The following is a 24,966-nucleotide window of genomic DNA, read 5'->3' as shown; positions in this document are numbered from 1 at the left end:
AATCTCAATCTGACATCATGATGGTCCTGCATTCATGTTAGCGTGAAAGCTGTAGTCACATGTCGAAGACTGTTTATGACTGTAATCTTGGTCAGACCCTTTGCAGCAGGAACTTGAGACAGGGCTATCAATAAACTCAGGACCACTATAACAGCCTGAACTGGAGGGTAAATAAATGGTCCTACCACACCAGACCCTGATAAAGAGGCTGACCCCTCTTTATCACAGCACCCCACTAGATACCGAAAGTCTGCAATCGGGACACCTTGGAGCCTTATCTTCTACAGGCTGCCCAGCTCTTTTAGCCCGTTCTTGTGAGAGAGGTGTTTCACCCCTTGGATCATTTTGTGGCTCACATCTGCACGCACTCCAAGAGTTCCATGTCTCTTCTGTACTGCAGACTACCAATCCGGATGCAGTACTTCAGGTGAGGTCACGCCAGCAGAGTAGAGGGGCAGGATCACCTCCTTCAAGCTGCTGGCCACACTTCTTTTGATGCAGCCCAGGATACGTTTGGCTTTCTGGGCTGTGAGAACACATTGCTGGCTTATGTCCACCAGTACCCCCAAGTCCTTTTGGGCAGGGCTGTGCTCTGCCCTTACATCTTCCAGCTTGTATTGGCAGAGGGGGATGCCGAAGAAATAGAAGTCAGCCAATAAGGGCAATGCTCAGGGCAGAAACAGCCTGTCCTTCTGTAGTCAAGCTTGCCAAGACAGGAAAGGGCTGTTCCGAACATCAGAAAGACCTAAGCACTTTCTATAATATGACAGTGAATGATGTTCAACACTGATAAATGCAAGTGTGAGAGGGAAAAATTAAAGTGGTTTGTACAGCTCACACAGCCCTATATTTGGCACATGAGCTGAGCAGACAGACTTGAGCAGCCCGGGGAAAACCACTGCTTAATGCATTGATGCCTTCCAAAATAGCAAACAAGATATTAGGAAGCACGATGAGCCGGGCAATAAATAACACAAGGTTGCCAGGCTGGCACCACTTACCAGCTCTAGCATCACTTAGATGAAAGGATTAATTTATCACTGCGCTAATGCAATGCATTCAGCAAGTGCCAGTGTCTTTGTATTTCAGACAGGAACTATGTGGAAGAGGCAGGTAGCACTTCAGTGGCACTCCTGTGTCCAGATCTCCAAGGATGGGGTCCTTCCTCAAATTGTTTGAAGGTCACCAAGCGTCAGAGAGCCCGCAGCACAAAGCCATCTGCTCAGCCATCCCCTGCTGCAACACAGTGCCATGCTGACGCCCACAGAGAAAACCCACCTGTGAAACAAAGCCTTGGCTTCTCACAGCTGTTGCAAAGCCTTTGTGACAGTCTTTTTGATGGAACGTGACAATAGCTGCTTGAATTCCACAGAAATCGAGAGAAAAAGATGAGCAAGAGGTATTAATGTGATAGCGTTTAACCATAACCATAACCTCACTACACTCACACACAGGGCTGCAGAATTATGCCACTGTTTCAGGGGAAATCAAGGGATGGAGAAAAGAAAGAGAGGCTCAGAGAGAAGAGGACAGAAGCCAAGATTGTACACCATGGAATTAGGGAATCACAGAATGGTTAAGGTTGGAAGGTACTTCTGTACATCAGAGAGTTCAGCCAACCCTTCAGCGTAAGCAGGGACACCTACATCAAGCTGTCCAGGACCACATCCAGACATAATCATAGAATCACAGAACAGTTTAGATTGGAAGGAGACTCAAAGATCCTCTAGTTCCAAGCCCTGTGACAAGGGTAGGGCTGCCAACTATTAAATCAGGCACTAGATCAGGTTACCCATAGCCCCATCCAACCTGGCCTTGAACACATCCCACTGGATACCAGAACTGTCAATGATATGCCACTGTCTCCCATAAAGGAGGTGATGATGACACTGGCAAACATCATTCTTGTGTCCTAGTTTGGTCTAGACCATCTCTGTGCTGCAGAGTTTCCAGGCCCCAAATCCTTCTGCTTCTCAGCTGTCTGCAACAAGGACAGTTCTTCCATGAGTTCTCCTCTCCATATGACTACTTTTCCCCTCATCAAAGTACCAGTGTTCCAAACACCAGGCCGGGATGACTGCATTCTGACAGAGGAGAACAATATGGTATCTTACAGGGATGGACAAGAGGAAAACATGTGGAAAGATGCTCCATGCTGGCAGTATCTGTTTGAGCATGGCTGCAAGATACCATGATCTTCTGCAAAACATCTAAGGGAGAAGAAAGCTCCACACCAAAGAAACGCTGTTCTCTGAAAGTCATCCAAAATGAGAAATCAGCTTTATATGCAGCTCGTCGGAATCACCACTAAAGTCAGTTACCTACACTAATTTCCAACAGCAGGGAATCTACCCAACAAGCAAATTACTTCACTCACCACATTCCTCAGATGTGTTTGGGGTGAGATGGGCTGTATTCATAATCCACTGATTTATGACAGTCCCTCCCTGTCTTCTTTCATACAAGGAGATATCTCAAAAGTAGAGACAAACTTTCTACTGTAGTTTGCATATAAGAGAGTCCTGTAAATTTTAACAGGTGAGAGGTAAAAAAAAGAGAGACATTCAGCAGTGCCCGCAGTTAAACTGGAAGATTCAAAACTAAAAGATGCAGAGTCCTTAATCCTTAGATGGGGAGATGGGTGACTGGGAGAGGAATGCATGGTTAGATCCCTGCTTGCATCTAAAGCTCTTTATTCCCTGGCTCAGCAATTCTGCTGTGGCATTTGTTTTTAATATTTTATTTTTGCAATTTGACTTTCTAATGACAATACCTGAAGTCACCTTCTTTAACCTTTCAGAGTGATATAAATTACAAAGAACAAGACAGAGAACAACTGAAGGAACATGGCTTAAACCCAACTGAACGTGGTAGGAGGTAATTCCCTCTTAAGCAAACCATGGCAACAAACAAAGGTGCAGGATTTCCATTTATTTCCTCCAGGTATATCCAGACTGGAGAGATTTAACCCCATAATTACCAGCATCCAAACTCTGGGGTTTATATTCACAAGCAAGTACTTAAATTGAGGAGGCAAAGAAGTCACGGTCAGTCCTTAGAGACATTCAAGGTCAGTTTGGATTGGGTTCTGAACAACCTGATCTAGCTGTAGTGTCTCTATTTGAGTAGATTACTTTTAAAGACCCCTTCCAACTCAAATGATCCTACCATTCTATAATTCATTGTGGTTACTCTTCATTCTTTTTCCCCACATTTTTGTTGCTCACCTGCAGTTAACAAAGAACAAGAAGGAAGTAGAAAAATTCCTCTCGTGACAAATGAGGTCTCCAAAGAGTCCACTTTTAGGGGCATATAAAAGGATAAAGCCAAATGCAGGGAGTGATGCCAATGGAGAAGCTGTTATGTGTTTTGGGTGATGGGGAAAGTGAGAGCTACTTTGTGCAATCCCTGTGGCTGCAGTGATTGGGTACAGCATATTTTAGTGTACGGCTCTTAGCTGAGACCAAGCCACCAAATTAATTTCATGGCTGACAAATTGAAGCTTTCCAGAGGCATGCTGGTTCACCAAAAACCTGGTCAGCACAGAAGATACAGAAGTGTCATCATTTCTCCAAAGCTATTAATTTATGGCCAATACTTAGAACCAGCCAGGCAAAGAGACGACAGTACCCTGCTTTCCTTTTGCACATTAAGATGAGTTTTTTCTTAGATGAGAATACAGCAATCTTCTTCACAGAGTACAAGGGCTCTCAGCACTGTCTGAGATTTAAAGCTATTCTTCCTCATCGCTGTCAGCTATTTAGGATGGGGAAAAAGGTGGCTGCTGAGAAGTTTGGCATGAGCAAAGTGCTTCTGTACATGAACAAAATGCCTCTGTACATGAACAAAATGCTGTTGTACAGATGATAGCTTTGAACACAGATCCCTTTGGTGAGTTCAGCCAGCAGCAAGCTATCGTTTGTAAAATCAGCATATGTTAATTGAAGTCTCAGCTCTGAGGCACTGTACCTGTCCCCCCTACAGACATCTGTCTGTCAACCCCACGACACTCAGATTACTCTTTTTTTTATAAGAGCCTATTGCTTCATCCACCATAGCTGACCCCAGGTGTGCTTTATGTGTACAAGTATCTTAGCAACTCTTTCCTCTCTCCTGTAGCCTCATCTTCATATCTCAAGATTCTTCAGAGGGCAAAAAGTTATCTTTCTCTTTGACAGTGCAATCTGCTCCATGCCCTCAAAGAGACGGCTCGCTATTTAGCTTCCCTTGATAAAGTCTTGATATCACGGGCAAAACTTCAGAGCACAGCAAGCTCCCCCTGCAGGGGAGTTCTGCTTTCAGTTACAAATGATGATTAGCATTTTCCTTGATCTTCATCCAAGTTGGATAGATGACAGTGTGTTTTGTGAACAAGAGCATGTTCCATCTGCCTAGCAATTCAAATAAGAGTAGAAAAATTAAAAGCTAGATAACGTCGGATCTTGTATTTGGATTTCACAACCCAGCATGATCGGAAGGGAATTCAGAGCATAAGTGCAGAACGGGCAAAGTTTTAATCCTGGCAGTAAAACTCTTTTCCTGATCTTAGGCAAGGCATTTACATTTCTATGGAGCTCTACCAGCCCAAAAGAATCCATAATGTCTCAGTTTCCTCAGCTGTGAGATGGGGATAGGAACAGGGTAATACCTCTGAAGCAGCTCGTGTGCTATGTGGGTGGAAACTGACAAGGAAAGACAGAACTTGGTGACTTCTGCTCCAAAAATCACTATGAAAAAAAAAAGGCAGAGTTAAAGGTAAGCAGATGATTACTGCTCTAGCATCACTGCTTGCTACATGTACATTTAAAGAAGGAAGCCTTAGACACTGAAGAGAATGGTCATAGTGATTCAGAAAGGTCCTGTTAGTCCCAGACAGCTCAGTAAAAGAAGTTCAGACAAAGGATGTTAAAGCGGGCTGGGTATGGACTGATCTTTGACCCAAAGCCCTGCTGTCTCCCATCCTTCAACAACAATTCCTCACCCTTAAATCAGAGTTCAATTGCACCAGGAGAGATTCAGGTTGAATGTTAGGAAAAACTTCTTCTAGGAAAAAGTGGTCAGGAGTTGGAATCGGTTGCCCAGGGAGATGGTGGAGGAGCCAGGAGGAAGGAGTTGAACTTGATGATCCCTTCCAACCCAAGCTATTGTATGATTCTACTATTCAATAATCACATAACCATGTTAGCATTCCATTAAATGCTGATTCATTTAACTATGACCAGTCAAAGCATGTGGACACACTGCCCATGAGATGTCCATAGTGCAACCTCACTGATGGGAGGGGGAGCCATCAGACACAGGGTTGTGCAGTCATAGGTGCAGACAATGTCCCACACACCAGACTTTGTAGACTTTCACCCATCCATTTGATGGGAAAATTAGAGTAATGATAACAAAGCTAGGCAGAGTAACTGAGACATCAGGTGGCTGTGCTACTATTCAACAAGGCCTGGATAAGAGCAAGTGTAGGGTCTTGCAACTGAAGAAGAATAACAACATACACCAGTACAGATGAGGGGATGACCTGCTGGAAAGGAGCTATAAAATCTTCTTTCATAAAATTTCACCAGTCTGAATGGAGAAGGCAGTAGTAGATGAGCAATTGTACATCATCCTTCACTTCCATCAGGCTTCTTTTCCTCTTTCTGACTTAAAGCCTCACAGATATTAGTAAAGCCCTGCAGCTACCATCATGAAATGAGGAAAAAGCCTTCTTACTGCACCATTAGGTGATCTGAAGCAATGCACTGCTGCTGCAGCACAAAAAACTGATTTCCTGACCTAAAACAAATCAAAAAGAAAGCACGACACTCAATCTAGGAGGGCAAGAAGTCAAACTTGCAGCAGTGCTCTTGAGAGACCTGCTAGAGGTTCTTGATTTTTTGATAAGACTATTGATCTGCATTGTTATTAATTAGGACCAGAGAGCAGACTGCTCTAACCTAATATGTGAGAGTGGTAATTCCCCTTTGGGTCAGTAAATCACATCTTCACAAAAAATAGTTATATTGCTGAGATATATAATATTTGCACTGTCTGTGCTAACAGAAATAGAAGCAAGATATTATCTTTATTAAGACAGCCAACACCTGGCAACAAAACAATAGTCAAAAGTGCATTTAATGGAGAAGAAAGTAACACACCTTTTTAACAAAGGAAACATTAACACTTCAGTGAGAGTATTTGCAGAAGCGATGTTCTCTTTCACTAGAAGCATTAGAAATCTTTGTGCACCTCTCTACCTTATCAATGCACACTGACAGCCAATACATGAACCTTTAACTCAGCCCATCATGTGGACATATATGCAGACATATCTGCCAAAAATTCAGATTATTAGCAAATAATGTGCATGTTAGCACTATTTTCTCCTTGTGCAGAGAAAATGCTTTGCTTGCAGTCAGTGTTAACGTCCATCACTATTCAGCAAAGCTCTTAACTTATACTTAAGTAATTTGCTGAATCGGAGCTTTCATTGATAGGTCCTTTATGCAAACTCAGTGAAAGGAGGAGTGCACAATGAGCGGAAGATAGGTTGAGATTCCCTCTGATGCTGTCTTTGGATAAGACTTTGGGATTCTAGGCTAGGCTGGATGTGGCTCTGGGCAGCCTGGTCTGGTGGCTGGCAACCCTGCACATAGCAGGGGGGTTGAAACTGGATGCTCATTGTGGTCCATTTCAACCCAGGGCATTCTGTGATTCTCTAATTTTATGATTCTATGAATCTAAGAAATGGAAACTTATCTGCAATACAGATTAGAAACCTCTCCAATTTAGCTAGAAGTGCTTCATCATGCACAGTATTATCATGACATTACCCCTGAGACACAAGGAATATCCAGGGCTACAAATAAATGCTATGTATTACTAACTATCTTCTGTCTTGTAAAGACAGGCCCTAGGTCATACACATATCCCTGAAGAAATATTGATTGCAAAATTATACACAAGTTTTAACCATCTCCAAGAGGAGAGGTAAAACCTGGAGGGCTGAATTAAATGATCTCCAGAGGTCCCTTCCAACCACTACAATTCTGCTATTCTAGTAGTAGGCGCATCACTGGGTGCTCATATGGAAACTGTGGTCGTTTAAAAATACATTTTTTCTAGTCAGTCCCCTTCAGCTCTGATACATACTCTTATGTTATGTGTTTCCTTTGTGCAAGGTGACCGGTATCATGAGAGATCTGTGTCAGAACTTGTTGGAACAAATTTCCTGTGACATGACAGTGAAGCTCCTGTAGCATGGTGATGTTCTGGGCTTTAGGCCATGATTAAAAAGTAGACGGTGTTTTAACGTAGCATTGGGAACTGTTATTCTTGCAAAAAACAAAGAAAGAAACAAAAAGTACTCCAAAATTCAACCAATAAGCATAAGCTAATATGTAATCCTACTGGCTTGTTCGAGAAGTTCAAGAAGCAGATTTTCTTCCAGTGGTTGTCTCAGGAAGGTGGTTTTTGCACTGGAAAGCAATGCAGAAGGAGAAAATGCAGACACTAGAACAGCTGGTACAAAGGACCCAGTACTGTATCCATACAGCTTTGCTTCAAGATAGCTCCAGCCTTCTCCTATGGACTAAATGCCGATTATTGGTCAGGGTCCCTGGAGTGGAACCTTGGAATACACATTTTTAAGGAGTTTCATCCAAGTAGAACTTAGTTTGTGAGCTATGAGTGCTCTGTGATATGAACTAAAACACAGGATTGAGGACAACTGTGTGATTACCACCAAAAAGTTCATTTCCCATCCAAACTAAAACGTTTGAATAGACACATTCTAAGTTAACTTGCTTCATAGAGAAGCCCGAAGTGAACTAGCACAGGTTCAGTGTGGAGGTTTGAGAGAGCAGAGTAAATCAAACTGACACAAAATGCCCAAGCAGTACTGGCTCATTCAGGATGCCAACAAAACTCCACTTAATATCATCATTTATTTTTAACTGGCATGACTGTGGTTTGGAGGCAAGGGTCAGCATAACACAGGGTGTGAAGATTGTCTGTGAAGCATTTTGATGTGAAGGCAAGTAATTTAGTTTCAGACTTATGCATAAATATGGACCCCACAAGGGCACAGGCAGGTAAAACAGGGAAATTAGCAAGCTAAGAGCATGTTTTCTGCATGAGTCTGGGAAAGGATGTTTTTTGTTCACAACACTTGCTAAAGCTTCTTCACATTTTTGAAAGAGTCCAGCTGTTATTTCCACATAATCCTTAGTTTGCCCGCAGGCTTGCAGCTCCCCACAGAATTGACCCTTAATTCTTCTTATTCCTCTTCTTTCCTAGATGTCAGTGAGGACTAAAGAAAACTGTTGTGTGATCAAATCATCAAATCAATAAGGCTGCAGCTGTACAAATACATGGAAGCTGCCCATTCTCAGACACTGAAACTGCAGGCATGTATTTCTCTGCATCCACATTGCTAAGTAGTCTCACTCTCTTATGCAGAGTGGCTGCATAAAAACTGCTTTTAGAGAACATATTAACTCTCAAATTGTGTCAATATTTGGGTAAGCGCTGTCAAAATGTTATGAGTCAGTTCTAATATCATAAGATCATCACTCTATCATAGAATTGTTTGAGTTGAAAGAACCCTTAAAGGCCATCTAGTCCAACTCCCCTGCAATGAACAGGGACACCTACAGCTCAGTCAGGTTGCTCAGAACCCCATCCAGCCTGACCTTGATGTCTCAAGAACGGGGCATCTGTGGGCGTTCCACAGTTCTGCTTAATTTACTAGTGTAGAAATTATCTAGAAATCTTTCCATCAGAGCTTGTAAACTTCAAATTGGATCCACCAATGTTTAATACATTTTGTTTGTTCAGCTTTGGTAGAGTACCAAGACCCTACGTACAATCTGCTGCTGCACTAAGAAGGAATCAACAAATGGGAAAGAATTGAGAAAAGAGCATCAAAGTGATTGAAAAGCAAAGGAGACTGACTTGTGAAGAGTCAGATAACTGTTAGCACTTGAGGAGTTTAAACACCAAAGGGGAAGAAGAATGATTTGCAGGGTCCAATAGAGTTTTACTAGGTGTTAAGAGCTGAGAATGAGTAAGGGAACTTTAGCAAGAACAGAAGGAAGCATTTCATCAATGCTGAAGTCTGCTGGACTGTGAAATAGTCTCCCAAAATAAATGGAGGCAGTCCTACAGCTCAGGTCATTTTAAATTAGACTGGCCAAAATACTTGAGTGGATTCTTTTGAACAACTCAATATCACATCCCAGTGATGGCCATATCAACCTCACAGGCAGCTCCCATGTTCATGATAATTAGGCTCCACGATGCTGTTCTGAAAAGAGAGTGTTTGAAGAGTTTGACACTCACATGGCAGCAGATCTTTCACGTACGGTGCTTGCCATGATATCATGATATTTATACATTACTTTGAGTTGAAAAGTCTGTGTGAAGAGGCAATTAGAGCCTTCATAAGTCAACCCCCTGGATTATTGATGCTGATGAAAGATAGGAAATAGTTTGCATTAAACCTTCTAAACTGCTACCAGCAGTGAGAGATCTTACTGAAAACACCCCTCAGCAAGAAATTATACGTAGTAACGAATGATCAAGGAACACACGTTTAAACTAACAAATACACTCTGACAGACCCCGTGAAGCTTTCTTTTAATTTTTATTATATTTCATCTTCTGTCTGATTCCAAATGCTTAACTGATAGGGTCGGACGCTGACATCTATCGTTTCTCTTCAAAACATATAGGAAATGAACATTGACATTTCTCAATGCCAGTCCAGGGGGAGGAGACTTTCCTAAAAATACAAGCATCCCACACCTATTGCCACAGACTATTCAACTCATCTCTTTGCCAACAGAAGTATCAGCTAAAATGAACTTCTGTTGTTTTCCTTTGCTTTCTCCTTGATAAGAATGATGGTTATAAATGGTGAGGAAGTGTTCTCCACCTATACTCACCTCCTACAATTTAGCAAAACATCATCAGAGGGCATCCACTCTCATGCACTGATGACCATATATAGCTGGAGAAAACTGTCCATTTTCTTCTATCCACCAACTTAATGCCTGAGTTCTGCACTAAATAAAGAACAAAAAGAAAAAGAAACCTACAGAAATACCCCAGGGGATCTTTCCTGTCTGCTAACCAAAATGAACAAATAACATGTTAAAGAACTCTCTCAATTCCATATTAGATATAGGATGACACTCCTACCCTTGTTTTAGAGGTTAATGACTTAAGATCAGTGTGATGGGAGCTCAGGTCACATTAGTTCATGGCACATTTGACACTTGAATTAGTTGTTCCAAATGGTTTCCTAGCACCCTTCTGTTGGCACACTCTCCATGGGTTTGTGTAGCTGATGGTCTCCCATTTGCAGAGACTCTCCTTCCATCTAGTGATGATTTATCATCAAACTATAATTCAAATAGATTCACCAGATCTTCATTTAGCTCCTCATGTCTTGACCTCCAGTTCCTTCACCATCTTCATAGCCCTCCTTTGGCTACTCTCTAAAAGCTTCATGTCCTTCTTATATTACAACATTGTGAAGGACATTTAATGACTTGATGGCCACTCCAAGGAAGAGCTGGTAGTGTTTGGCTTCTTCTCCTCTCAATCTCTGATAAATCTAGAGAAGCTATGTCTGTATGGGAAGGATCATCAGAATCACTTTCTTCTGAATCAATATGACATTTAGCACCTTCCTTCTGTGGGTCATTCCAGTTGCCAGGCTAAGTTCCTCATTCAGGTTTTAACTCCTTCCAGGTGCCAACGAAAGGCATAGGGGGATAAATTATCTAAATTTGCTATGGAAGGGTTTGTGCCAACACTGAGTCTTGACAATGCACATTACTGTTCAGCTCATGTATTTCTGATGGCAAATTTTACAGTGCTATATATAAAGTTGTTATGGCATCTATTATTCACTGCCAATACAGTTCAAGTTAAAATAGGCTTTATATAACAGTTCAAAGCAATATTTTAAGAGATAACACTTGTGTCAAGGCTGCCGTGTCCTACCAGATTTTGACATTTCCAAGCAATAAAGATCTTTATCCAAAATATAAGGTTTTGGCAAGACATCTCCCTAGCAGACTTCTCTATTTTTAATCTGCAAGCAATAGCAAAAGTATTACATTTAAATAAAACGAACAGCCAGCTGAACTTCTGACATGGCTATTACCTTTCTACCTGGAAACTGTGAACTCTGAGAAGTGCCTCAAGAGATGTTCATGACACTGGATGATGTCCCATTAACCTGAACCTCCTAAGAGATTCTGGAGATAAGAAAAACACACAAGTGGGAAAGAGCCATTGGAACATTAAGATGACTATGGACACAATTTTCTATCTATCAATCTTCTTTCAATAACAGAAGATGGGAAGGGAATTTCATTCCTTGTTCCTTTAGTAACACAAAAAAGGTATTATAACCGTTCCTGCAAGAAGGACAAATTCAATGTCTCCCTAAGAAAAGGCCCAGCACTGGTTGCAGTATCACAGGATCCTCTGAAGTTACGTGTTAATCTGAGTACCCCAGAAGACATGATGTACTTGTAATGCTCTGTGACCTCTACTATGCTGCTTGTCCCACATGTTTCTGGTGGTAGGCAATCAGAATAGTACAAATTCCAGTAAGACCCAACTACTTGCATACAATACATTTTGTACAGCTCTATTCTTCATTCAAGTCCCGAGAGTGGTCAGGGGAGCAAATGCTACACATCATTTTGGTGTTAAATTTAGTTTGTTAGTTGAGCTAGAGAGCTAAGAATAATACTTCCTTGCAGCCCTCTTGGTTAATTACAGGTTATTAAAATATATTGATAAAAAATAAGTTGTAAGGATGACTTTGAGCTCGGTGAGTCCCTTCTCTGTATACCAACCGCTTCTGATGAAATCCTGGAAGTTTTAATGCACAAGATGAGCCCTTTCAGAAAAAAAATGTTCATATGGGTCAGCAAACAGAAAAACAAAACCCAGTGAAATTGATTTTAAAGCACTATCTGCTTATTCAAATACAGCTGAAGAGAGCTATGACACAGTCCAAAAAACCCATTTAATACTTTGCTCCTGAGGAGAAATATTTTAGCTCCATTTGAAATAATGTATGTGGAATCATAGAATCATACAGTCATACAATCACTCAGGTTGGAAAAGACCTTAAGATCATCATGTCCAACCATGACCCAACCATACTACACTAACTAATAACCCTCTGCTAAATCATGTCCCTGAGCACTACATCCAACTGGTTTTTAAACACATCCAGGGATGGTGACTCAACCACCTCCCTGGATAGATTATTCCAGTGCTTAACAACCCGAATGCAGTCCTGCTTACTGGATGAACATGAATCTGGGAGAGCAAAACAAAGTGGATACAGCTACCATGGACACAGGGAAAAGCTGCAAGTAAAAGCACAGTGCACACATCCTTAGGAAGCAGAAATAATTTCTGTCTGTCACAGATTTGAGTCTGAAGTTTGCACACACCAAAAAAGTTGTTTCACTGAGGAACCAAGTTCAATTGAAGTGCCTCAGTACAGAACCTTACTAACTACATAAGTTGAGTAAGTTATTAGGAGGGAAATTAATAAGTAGGCAGAAAAATACATAGAGCTACTGGAAAGCATCTCCAGTGAAATAAGGAGACACTACTACACCTCTTGATTTCACAAATATGATGTGACTAAGACTGGCTTGGAGTTTGCCATTCTCCATTATCTAACAGACAAACACAGTGAAGAATCATCCCAGAACATGCATCTTCTTGCAGTGAAGTTCCCTGGAGATTTTACCTTGTGGATGCACAGAAACTACCTCAGTATGGAAGGACAAATCACATACAAGGATTCTTAATGAGATGATATTTCACAATTTCATCCTTAGAAATGCACACAAGTGTACAGTGCTCAATTATGTCTCTTCAGCAAACCATAACAGAGATTAAATATACCCAGAGATTAAAAATTGACCCAAGCTTGTAAAATTACCAGATTTGTTATTTAAAGCATTAACTCGTGTGTAGCTATTACTGTGTGCAGAGGTGAAATCCTCATGGCACTGGTCTACAGCAGGAACATTAGTCCCCTTTTACCTGTCCTAACTCAATCACTACTCCTACTACAATGCAACCAAGATCCATTCTGATAAAATTAGCTCAATCCCATTAAAAGGCCAAGTACAGTCCTTAATTAAATATTCTGGTTTATTCTGAAGCCCACTTTTTAGGTTCATCTTGAGTTCAGGCCTGTAAAAGCATATAAATTAGTAAAAGAAAAAATTTACATGTAGTAGGTTTTATTCATTTATTACTTACATTTGAGAAACAAGAGTTTCCCCAAAGCACAAAAAGCAAAGTATAAAAAGAAGAATGTGGGATGTTTAACTCATTCAGACCTCTTTTTGTTCTTTTTACCATATTATATTTATAGCACCTCCAAGGAAAAATGTGAACAAAAATAGTGTGAGTCTTCTTTTACTTATGTTAAGAACATCCGAATACTTTAATAAAGCAATAATTCTTGAAAAACTGAAGAAGTTATTTAATCTCTTATTCTCTCTAATGGTAAAGATGAATAATTTCTGTCTGTCACAGATATGAGTCTGAAGTTTGCACACACCAAGAAAGTTGTTTCACTGAGGAACCAAGTTCAATTGAAGTGCCTCACTACAGACCATAATGAAAGAGGAAAACACTAGCCAATGAAAACTGATCACTTCTTGGCATTTTTATTTTTGCTCATGTTAACTATTAATACTTCCTTCAGCCAATCATCTCAATTTTTAGAATACCATGATAATCTCTCCTATATCTAGTGATGATATACAGACAGACACATAAATAAGCATTTCTTTTGTCATGTTGAGCAATGCAAAACACAAGATGTCTGCACTTTCAGTCTGCAAGGCCATGACAGGAGAAGGTTATTACTGACCTCAATCTGTTGAATGGCCTCCTCCCGCTGACGGATGGCTTCCAGATCCTCCTCTGTGATTTCTGAGAGCAAGGCTTGATCCTGACTCTGCTTTTGCCACGTGCCATCTCCTCCATTAAAAATCTTCTCATCGTCAGCTAGGTCAGAGAAGGGAGTCCTAGGGCTCTGCTCAGACGGAGGAATGAGAAGAAAGCAAAGGAAGTGTAAATCTTTTTAGTTATATATACACGTGGCCTTCTTACAGGAAAAGAAAACAGTTATATAATAGGCTGCATAAACCATGGCAAAGAGGGCAACAGAAAGTTACATGAGAGGACACACATCAAGTCTTGTGGAGTGTTAGGACCTGAAGCCATATCTCCTGAGCTACATTAGACACCCAGCATGTGACAGTTCTCACAGAACAAAAACTTTATGTGCAAATGAAAGAAATTCGCATTTACTGTATTCATTTTACTGCAGGTTTCTCTGTAATTAGATGCTGTCTCAGACATGCACAAGTCCTATGTATTTGCCTTGAAGACTTAACAGTCCAGCTTACATCGTGGAACACAACAAAGGAAAATATCTTGTTTATTTTTGGGAAAATATAAATATGGCTTAAAAAAGGAAAAACAGAAACATTACAGTAATGTGACTGTAGTGTCAACAGCTTAGAAATAATACAGAATCACAGAATCACACAATGGCTTGAGTTGGAAAGGACCTCAAAGATGACCCTATTGCAACCCACCTGCTATAGGCACAGCATCATAGAGCCTCCTCTCTAAAGTTCACTTGGTTTTGCTTACATATCACATACTGTTTTCTAGGTAAGCCACTGATTTCTGGCTCTGGGAGCTGTACTGGTATCTAGACTCATATTCAAAGTGCCTGTTCAAGATTCAGCTGCATCTACACTGCACATAAGGGCAGATGTTCAACAAGGTCTTCTCTTCTCATCCTTTAGCGTCTATGCCTACTGAGATGGTTCAGTCTAAACCACTCTGAGAAAGAACCAACATGAGTTTGGTATGGACATTCGGGAGGTTAAGTTCAAATCCTAAACTAATAGGTCCCACAGAAGACTCCAGTCCTACAATCACACAAGTATTTCACTTCAAACAGTGCACACTGTCCTTTCAGCTGGCCTTGATCTGAGCTCTGACCCCTAATCAAAAGTTACAATAAAAGAGTAACCCAGCTGCTTCCAACACTCTTAAGTTGAAAGAAGTGTGTGCTATAGCACATTCTTAGCCTGAATATACCCAAAGCTCCTGAAAATTATGGAAGAAAACAAGCCCAACAGTTCAGGATGACACTTAACTCCCTGAATCTGGACTGATCTGAAGCAGAAATACTGGGGCTCTTCAAGAGGTGGTATTTGAGAAGTAAAAGCTTTTGCTCTCTTGCTTCATCTAAGTTTTCATGGATGTTAAATGCTTTAAATTCCCTCAAAGTGAATGTGAAGCAAGGCCAACGGAGATCATATTAGAAGAGCACAGAAGGACTGGAGAAGTGTAGAGTAGAAGTTGCAGTGGGAAAGATTAAACAATGCCAAATCACCTGGGCAAGAATGAGAAAATCAAGCACTTATGAGGGAGGCTGGTGAATGAAGGAAAAACACAGCTTATAAGGGGTTTTACTTCTCGCTGCATTGCTTAGAGATCTGCTTTAGAGGAACTCTGAAGGAAGCAAAGAGAAACTGAGTAGTATCTAACTGTTGTATTTAGACAAGCTGGCTAATGGGTAATGGAAGAGACAGAGGCATACAGAAAAAAATTGTTCATATCTAGTCAAGTATATTTCAAACATATACATTATACATACATACATATATATATTATATATATATAATAAAACCCTCTGACACGAACATCTTACTCTGTTTCACCTCATGCTTCCCTAGGATCTGTTATCTACACAGACAGCGTGTGTTATAGGAAGAAAATCATTATTTCAAATCAGTGTAAAAATTCATTTACATTTTGAAATGCATATTTTAATAGGATTCAGGTACTCTGTGGGTGTTTTATTCACCTATTACTATGTGCCTTGGACACTAACTTATGTGGCTGAGCATTTCATTGCCAAAATATATATATTAATGAATTCAAAAATTAACAACAACAATGCACCATGGGGTATTATAGGGCTGCATAGTGACATAGGATGTCATTGCATCTGCACAAACGCAGAAAATACATTATAAAGAGGCAGTTACACTGCACAAGGATGTGTAGGCTGGGAGGACCCGTGTGTCTGACATGCTGTATAAGGGAAAACCTTATACTATCACAGAACCATAGAATTGTTTTGAGTTGGAAGGAACTGTTTAAGTTCAACTGCTCTCATTCAACACAAGGATGCTGCACCATGAAGTCAAATGCACATGAATGCATGCACATGAATCCATCCTTTCTTGTGAAGATAAACATTTCAGTGGAATATATCAAATTTGCTAACGATCTAATGCTTCCCATTCTGTTCTGATGAAGGAACAGAGGAGTTAAACAATTCAATAAGGAGCTCTTCAGATGATGTTAGTACATATAACAATATAGTTGCATCACAAAGATGCTTGGTCTTGGCTTCTTTCAACTTATCAGTCACCCTCCCTTGCTGGTCCTAGTCTCTGTAAACAACCCCGAAATAATACAGATGGAGCAATGCAAGTGATGCTGCTCAACCATCTCAGGCTATTTATGTATTTAAATAGATAATGGTCTAGACACAGATGTTTTTCTCCAAACAAAGTAGTGGCTTAAGTTAATTTCAGAGCTACTGAAGGCAATTATGTGATTTTGTATACTTAATATCCTTCAAGAAAACCCAACCACAACAGCTGAATGAACAAATGAATTGTGAGACAAGGAGATGCAGAGAGGGGTCCAAAATTTCCTTCCAGACACAAAAACAGCTCCATAATAACTTTAAATATAGTCACCAGGACCTACTAGTGGGATATATACAGTGGCTGGCCATGCAGCCAAATGAAAACTGATTCTGTAGTTGTTGATGGTACAAATTCATTTCAGTGATAAACTGAACAAATCCTGGATTTGAAAGTGCAAAGAAATCTAATTATTTTTAATACTTCCGATTGAAAACTGTGTATAACTGGGTTTATCAGGGGTTTTCTTTTCCTTTTCAGTTTTTCTGTCCCTGACAAAATCTTTTATTTATAGCAAAAAGAGATATGACAGAGGGCACTCATTGAGCTTCCACAGATAACGTTCCTTTTGTCAATGCTCTGCAAGGGGCCATAACTCGCCGTATAGACATTTCCACATTAAATTTGATTTAGTGCCGAATTTTATGCCCTGTGAATCTCTGTGTAATTTTCTGTAGGATTTCCTTTCATAAATTGTTAATTGGATGTGTTTGAAGTTGCTCTTTTGTTGAAATTTGCCTGTGGCAGATTTTTGTCATGACGTATCTATAAAACAAACTCTGCCTTTGAAAAGAAAGATAGGAGAGAAAAAGTTGAGTTTATCTGATATGCTCAGTGGTTCTTTTAAAGCTAAATTCTCAGGACTGAGGGTCACACTTTGCTGTTATTCGTCATATCTGAAAAATTATGCCCCAGCACAACATATTTTCTGTTGGATAATATCTTTTCACTGGGATAAAATCATTGCTGCTTACAACTACATTTTTTTATCAGATTTATTCTACAAATGGGAAGATGTTATATACAGCCGGCGATAAAGGGAAAAAAAAGGGGGGGGAAAAGGCTTTATCTGGAAGGAGACAACTTCTGTAAGTATCTGTACTTCAGCAGTTGTCAAATCTATGCATGGGCAATTGCACGTCTCCAAAGACAACCCCTTCTCAGCTCTGTGCCTACTTCACTCCCCATTTGTATATCAGAAGGGCCAAAAAGGGAAAATAACACACGTCTTCTCTCTGTACACAGCAATATTAAGAGCTGTACAACCTATGTCACACAAAACAGCCAAGGAAGGGACTGAAATGACCTCTCTTCTGGTTCCCACAGGCTGTTTACTCCACCTAGAAGCAGAAATATAACAGGAACTCCACCTACCATGTCATCACCCAAAGGGTTCATCTTCAGAGTATTAGGGAATTTCCTGCAGGTGTGTGCTGGAAACAATTCTGCCCTGTATCTCTCTTTTATTTCTCTAATGATGCAATTTCTGATTGCTCATTATAGGTTTTCCCCTTACTAGAAATCAAAATAATCAAGTAAACAAGGCTTTTGGAAAGATATTAAAGATAATCACAGGGATGCAAGAAACTCACAATTGAAAGTTGTCTCATTTATTCTAGATTATAGAATCAATGAATCACAGAATGACTTCACTGGGAAGGAGCCTTAAAAGATCATCTAGTTCCAACCCCACTGCTATGGGCTGGTTGCTACCCACCAGACCAGGTTGTCCAGATGTCTGGGTGTCACCACTCATGATCATACTCCACCTGGACATAGATGATTGATCACTCCGGATGTGATAAACCCATCAACACTCTATCCACTGAATAGTCCAGGCTTTAAATCCATATCATTTAGAGAAAAGGATGTGTTGTGGGACAATGTGAAAGGCTTTGCACATGTTCCAGCAGACAACACCACTGCCTTTGCTTTGTTCACTCATCATCTTGCAAGGTCTTGCAGTTGGTCTGGCCGCTGGCTCTACTACTCAGAGCAATTTATCTCCATTCAAAACCATCTCTGAACAGAAAATAACCCTCCTCTGATTTGCTCAGCATAGCTCCCAAATTCCCTGGATACCTCCAAATGTAAGCACAGGTATAAGACATCTCATTCACATGAGCTAATTTTGTACTACATATTGCAGGTTGTTCCAAGGAAGCCTTCTGCAGATATGAAGATAGAGTTTACATGCTTCAGGTAGTAAACCCAGGAAAGGTACTTTGTCTTCCCAGTCTCCAGAAGCTCTGCCTGCCTCTAGCAGGGAGACAGCCAGCTCAAGCAATACTCAACACACTTCCCACACCTCCTGCAAACTAACATGTCTCCTTGGGTAACATTTTGACTCTGGCTTTCACACAAAATGCAAATGCAGAAACATTTATCTCCTGCTTTATGGTATGTATAGACATATAAACAGTGAGGCTACGCTTTATGAGGATCTCCTATTCTCACTAGCATCCCAGCTTTGAGATTCACGTTTTATTGCATGTAGAAAAATGAGGCCAGAGTGCCTGCATTAAAGATCAATAAAACACTCTACATGGAGGACCACTGTGCAGAATACTGCAATAGTTATGCTACATGTCTGTGAAGCCTTTTTAACAGTACGTTGGCACTGCGAGCTGCCTAGAACAAAAATGGCAGGGAGCAGCCAGTTTGGCCTGCCTACCCACAATATACAGGTTAAGAAGACAGATAAATTGGATTAGATCATCTTTCTCAAACCACCCTTCCAAAACAACTCACCCTGCAGCCTCAATGAGATTTAGAGCTGCTTCTTGCCAAGCAAAAGCCCAAAGCAATTATAGGTAGAAAGGCCTCAGGCATGCACAGAACAAGCAGTCTGGGACTTCTAAATCTTTTAGAGGAGTGAAATAGTGCTATTGCAACTTCGCGTTATCTTTCACGCAGAAGATCGCAGTAGTGATTGGCAATCTGAGCTCTGTTATCTTAGGAGAGGAACTTCCAACAACAATGAGAAATGCAATCACAAATTACCCATCGTTTGTTCCTCCTCTTCACCCAGACACTGGTCACACTTTAAACTACTGGTTTTGGATCCTTAACAAAGACAACTTTCAGTGGGACCTTTTCTTTCCTGTGTGAATCGCTAACACAGGCAAATACTAAAATGCATTCAGCAATTTCTTCAAGTTATGGAAATGTGATTACTCTGCACCAATGTAGCATGAGAAAAAAAAACCCAAAAGCATGGTAAAATTAGCATAATGGGAAGGGTTGAAGTGCATTTTTATTTAAATTAACTAGAATGTCTCATGTTGTGCTGTCTTCCCTCCTGATCAAGTTGTTTACTTTTGAGCGATGTGGACTTGAAATTGAGTATGAAAATCACCATTTTTACCAGCTTCCTCTTTGCTGGGGTCTGCAAGAAATTACTTATTTTAAGGAAAATGTGGGAACCAAAATTATTTTGCTGAATCGCTTTTCAGCATTTATAAATCTAATCGCTCCAGACTCTGCAGTCATGAAGTCTAAGAAAATCCATTTAGTTTCCTGGAACTAGAAGAGAGTTACTAACAGAGTACCTAGTTCATACCTCCCACTGTTTCCTTCTTCTTCATTTTTCCTTCAAGACTTTATTACTCCACAAAATTCATTTTGAGCAATCCTGACCTCAGCTCCTAGGGCTGCTCTAGTTCAGAGTCGATCTCACTGTACTCCAAGTTGGAAAATTAAATGATGTGTCTGTGGCAGATGAAGAAAAGGAAAATAAGCCAGGAGCCTGAGGTTTAGCTCTCTGATACCCAAAATGCTTTAAAGAAGCACAGCATATTTTAACCTACAGGTGAAGAACAAATGTAGTACGAACGACCTTCCTTCTAGCCTCAGGTGATGGGGCTGATGCTGAGCACAACCCCATAGAGAGTATTATCTTCTAGGGCAAACTTATCCCAAGGGTTACATTTTGATATGCTTTTTTGCTCAGCGTAATTCTTACCGTATCCTCATAATGAACTGTTCTTGTTTCCAGTCCTTCTCCTTTCTTTCCCTTGACTGAGAATTTCACCTTCCATGCAAATACGTAGGTCACCCCAAAAATAATGCCTCCTGTTTATCTCCATGGAAACAGCAAGAGATACTAAGAGCACAAGAGCACTATTTGATAGATAAAATTCTAAGGTTTAAAACAGTATTTTTCAACATAGTTAATATTATTAGCTACGTACTGTTGCCAGTGATGCACCAGGTAAAGTTTCTTCTTTAGATCCAACCTGAATCTCCCCACTTTTACTTAGTTTGAAACCCTTGTTCTGTCAATCATAACAGACCCTGCTGAAGAGTCTGTCCCCTTCTTCCTTATAGCCTCCCTTCACAGTACTAACATCCACTGTTTGATCTCCATTGCTTCATACATGCTTCCACAGAATGGCCTAGGTTGGAGAGTACCTTAAAAATCATCTAGTTCCAACCTCCTTGCCTTGGGCAGGGTTGTCAGTCACCAAATCAGAGTGCACAGGATCCCATGCAATCTGACATCAAAAAGCCTCCAGCAATAGGACATCTACAGCCTCCATGTCAGACATGCCCCTCTGAACAAGAACGAATGGTTTTAAATGGAAAGAGAGTGGATTTAGACTAGATATTAGGAAGAAATTCTTTACTGTGAGGGTGGTATGATACTGAAACAGGTTGTACAGCAAGGCTGTGGATGCCCCCTCCTGGTAGCATTCAAGTCCAGGCTGGATGAGGCTTTGAGCAACCTGGTCTGATGGGAGATATCCCTGCCTTTAGCAGGGGTTGGAGCTGGGTGATCTTAAAGGTCCCTTCCAACCCAAACCATTCTGTGATTCTACAATAATAAAACAGGAGGCATTACTTTCAGAGCAGCCCTCATAGGCAGTCCTGTAGAAATGTGAGTATAATGAAAGCAACAGTGTTAAGAGGTACAGTTTTCCCATCTTAATAATCTAACAGCCTCTTCTTTGCAAACTCATTACACTGAATGACTAAAGTCTGATCACGGATATCTAAACTCATCCTTCCCAGAGCCAACTGCCTATACTGATGGCATCTCCAGGTGGCTTCTCTGTGCATACAAAGCAAAAGCATAAATATTCCTTTAGGACTGTCATGAAGGAGGGCATTCACCTATATTTTTACAGCATCGCATCACATTTCTAAAGCTGTTCCTGCCCTTTCCTAGCTCTCTGAATTGCATTCTCATAACTCTCTGGCTCTGCACAGCCCTGCTGCTGGCACTGTGTTTTGGCTGGCACTGCTTGCTGAGAGCTGCGCTGTTCATCATCCCTGGATCCTGATGCTAGGCAGAAAACTCCCCTGCTCGCAGCTCCCTTGCTGAATATCTGAAGCACTCAGCGTTTGTGTAAATGGGCCGTGCTCACAGATGCATCGTGGCTGTCTAGAAAGGACAGCGTTGTTTGCCTCCTAACGTGCATGCCATACAGCTGGTGAGCAGGCTCCTACTAGAAAGACAAACTAGGAGGCAAATGAGTCACTGGTTCAGTCATTAACACCCATCTAGGGACAAAAAAAATAAAAAATAAAAAATAAAAAAATAAGCAAGAAGCCTTTTCCCGGGTTCATACAGAGGCAAGAGCCAAATTCAGTTTCTTAAGGTAGAAGAGACAATCCCTAGCATGGGCACTATGCCACCCTATAGTGAGAAGTGAGAGAAATAACAAGTATGCCTTTTTCTTTCAAGTCATTCACTTCTTTTCTCTTACATGGGAAGTATGAAACTGGGTGCACTTACTGAATCCTAATAGCTGTTATGCCGAGTAGAGCAGTTGGATTCACACGGTAGTGACAAAAACAGAGTATATTTTTATGCCATGCACTTCAGATGAAAGCCACTCCTATCAATCCTCATCTCCTTCTCTGTTGTTTTTAGAGTCCTCAGCCATCTTTTCTCACAAACACAACCGATTCCCACAAAACAAACCTCTGACAGCAATCTTTTAATCTCTTCTCACCACTGACATTTTCCAGAGTTTCAGTGGACCGAAGAAAATGCTCACAGTCTGAGATTGAGAAAAACTGCTCTTTAGTGACTGCCCTGCACAAGACACCTGCCTGTTTCACAGCCCTGGCACTGTCTGCATTCACAACACCATACCTACTGCCCAAAAGCCTTATCAGAAATTAGCTTCTCACCGCCCATGAATGGCTTTGCAGAGCATCCGCTGGGGTAGGTGGTCAGTGAATGGAAAGGAAAGACAAGTCAATGCTTCTTTATAACAGTGAAGTTCATCTCTGTGGATGTGATGGAGAAAAACTGGTTGCTGAGGTTGGAGCAGCAGGATGGGACAAGGCTTCTTCACCCAACCACAGCTTCTGGTATCACCCACGGAAGAACCCCCGCTCAAATTATGTCAGCATTACAGCAAGTAAGATGATGTGGCACAGAAATGACTGTCACTTGGACAACAGCGCTGCCTCTGCAGGATAACATAACCTATTTTTTACTCACAGCCTCTTCTCAGAAGCCTTCTACAGTTGGGAATTATTACATACCAGATTTCACCATTAGGAATAACGAGGTTTCAAGAGTTAAACAGTCTGCCTTCTGCAGCAAATGGTGTTCAGTCCTTTGGTCAAATTCACAGAGAATTATTTCATCGCTAACTCTGAATGAGGCAGCAACATAGGCCAGAAACATGAAGTCAGTGTGATCTACTCAAAAAGATCTAGAGTCAGAGCCAGGCAGAGTCCATCTAAGTAATTATCTGGTGACTCTCATGAGGTGCTTCTATTAAAGAAAGTGACCCCTCAACAGAAAGCAAATCAAGTCATTGGAGCCCAGGGCAGAATCCATCCCATCCTAAACATCCACCCCAAGTGAGTGTGAAATTAACAGCAGAGAAACCAATCAGCTCCAAGTCTGAAGTCACAGAGTCATGGAATCATTTAAGTTGGAAGCAATCTTTAAGGGTCATCCAGTCCAACTCCCCTGCAATGAACAAGAACACCTACAGCTCCATCAGGTTGTCCAGAGCCCCAACCTGCCTGACCTTGAATGTCTCCAGGGATGGAGCATCCACCACTTCTCTTATCACCACTCATGTAAAAAATGTCTTCCTTATAGAAGTCTGAACATCCAACAAGAAAGTGTCTTTGACAGACCATACCTACAAGCATAGCAGTGATGAGAAGAGTGAATAAAAATCCACACTTATCCCATGCTATATAAACCTTTTTTCATTTTCAATTTACACATAGATTTGCTACAGTAAGGCCTATTGATCCACATGTGATTGCAGACAACTGCTTGTTAGGTATTACAGTAATACTATACACAAAACTTAATTGTTTTTTTCTTCAGAACATTTTTGTTTTTAATAAAATACAAGCAAAGCTTATAAAAAACCCTTAAAAGATCTAAAATTAAATACAAGCATGGTAAAAAATATATACAACAACTGAATCAAAATGAAAATATTGCAAGTCTGATTTAGGACTACCCAGTAGTAGTAATACACAATAGTCTAAAAAGGACTTTAGAAAGATCAAACTGCTTTGTTCCAGAGTTACCTGTTGTTTTCTACGTGCTACAGCCAAGCACTGTGTATGGAGCAAGTTCCTTGGTGTCTTTTAAGAGACGCGACTCCTGAAGATAAGGATCATAGAATCATAGAGTTACCCAGGTTGGGAAAGACCTTGAAGATCATCAAGTCCAACCACAGCCTAACCATAGTACCCTAACTCTAAAAACCCTCTGCTAAATCATATCCCTGAGCACCACATCCAAATGGCTCTTAAACACAACCAGGGATGGGAATTCAACCACCTCCCTGCGGAGCCTATTCCAGTACCTAACTACCCTTTCTGTAAAGAAGTGCTTCCTAATATCCAAACTAAACTTGCCCTGGCACAACTTGAGGCCATTTCCCCTCGTCCTGTCACTTGTCACTAGTGAGAAGAGACCTGCCCCACTCTCACTGTAAGCACCTTTCAGGTGTACTCTTCCATTGGCCATTCCCCTTACCTGTCCCAAACATACGATGCAAGAGTGGATAAGTCTGATTCTTTCCCAATCAGCAGCAAGAGAACTGTATCTTCACTCAGGAATAGCAATGAAGTTATTACTTTAATTTAAGACGATGTTTCCAGAAAGAGAAACTGAACGTTTTTAGTAAATTAAGTCATAAGTGCATCTGCAAAGTGAAATAATGAAAACTGGAAATCAAAGTTTTCATCAAAAACGCTGCTCAAGGAAATAAAATGCTCCTCCTGAATTTCCAAGGAAAATTAATTGGGAATTCTGCACTTCGCTAACTCATCCTGCATGAATTCTTTTGGAGGCAAGACAAAGTGAATACAACCTTCCAAACAGTGAAAAAACATAGGAAACACCAGAAGAGGAATTCAGTGGAAGCCAGCTTTATTATCCTCATGTGCTTTATGGTGT

At 40.8% G+C, this 24,966-nt stretch overlaps 1 protein-coding gene across 26 annotated transcripts in view; it reads right to left on the bottom strand.

The window, feature by feature from the left end:
• The window catches only part of TSNARE1 (t-SNARE domain containing 1), a 416,856-nt gene that overhangs the window by 188,478 nt on the left and 203,412 nt on the right, over positions 1–24,966 (bottom strand). For all 26 annotated transcript variants that reach the window (XM_085536897.1, XM_085536893.1, XM_085536887.1 and 23 more), the window contains one exon: positions 13,919–14,083. In XM_085536897.1, the coding sequence (XP_085393023.1) occupies positions 13,919–14,083 (165 nt within the window). The remainder of the gene's footprint in view (positions 1–13,918; positions 14,084–24,966) is intronic.

This window comes from Coturnix japonica, chromosome 2 (assembly GCF_054131305.1).
Source record: "Coturnix japonica strain WE chromosome 2, WE-NBRP24, whole genome shotgun sequence".
Classification (NCBI taxonomy): domain Eukaryota; kingdom Metazoa; phylum Chordata; class Aves; order Galliformes; family Phasianidae; genus Coturnix; species Coturnix japonica.
Note: the sequence above shows the minus strand (reverse complement) of the source record. Positions and strands in the feature narration are given on the sequence as shown.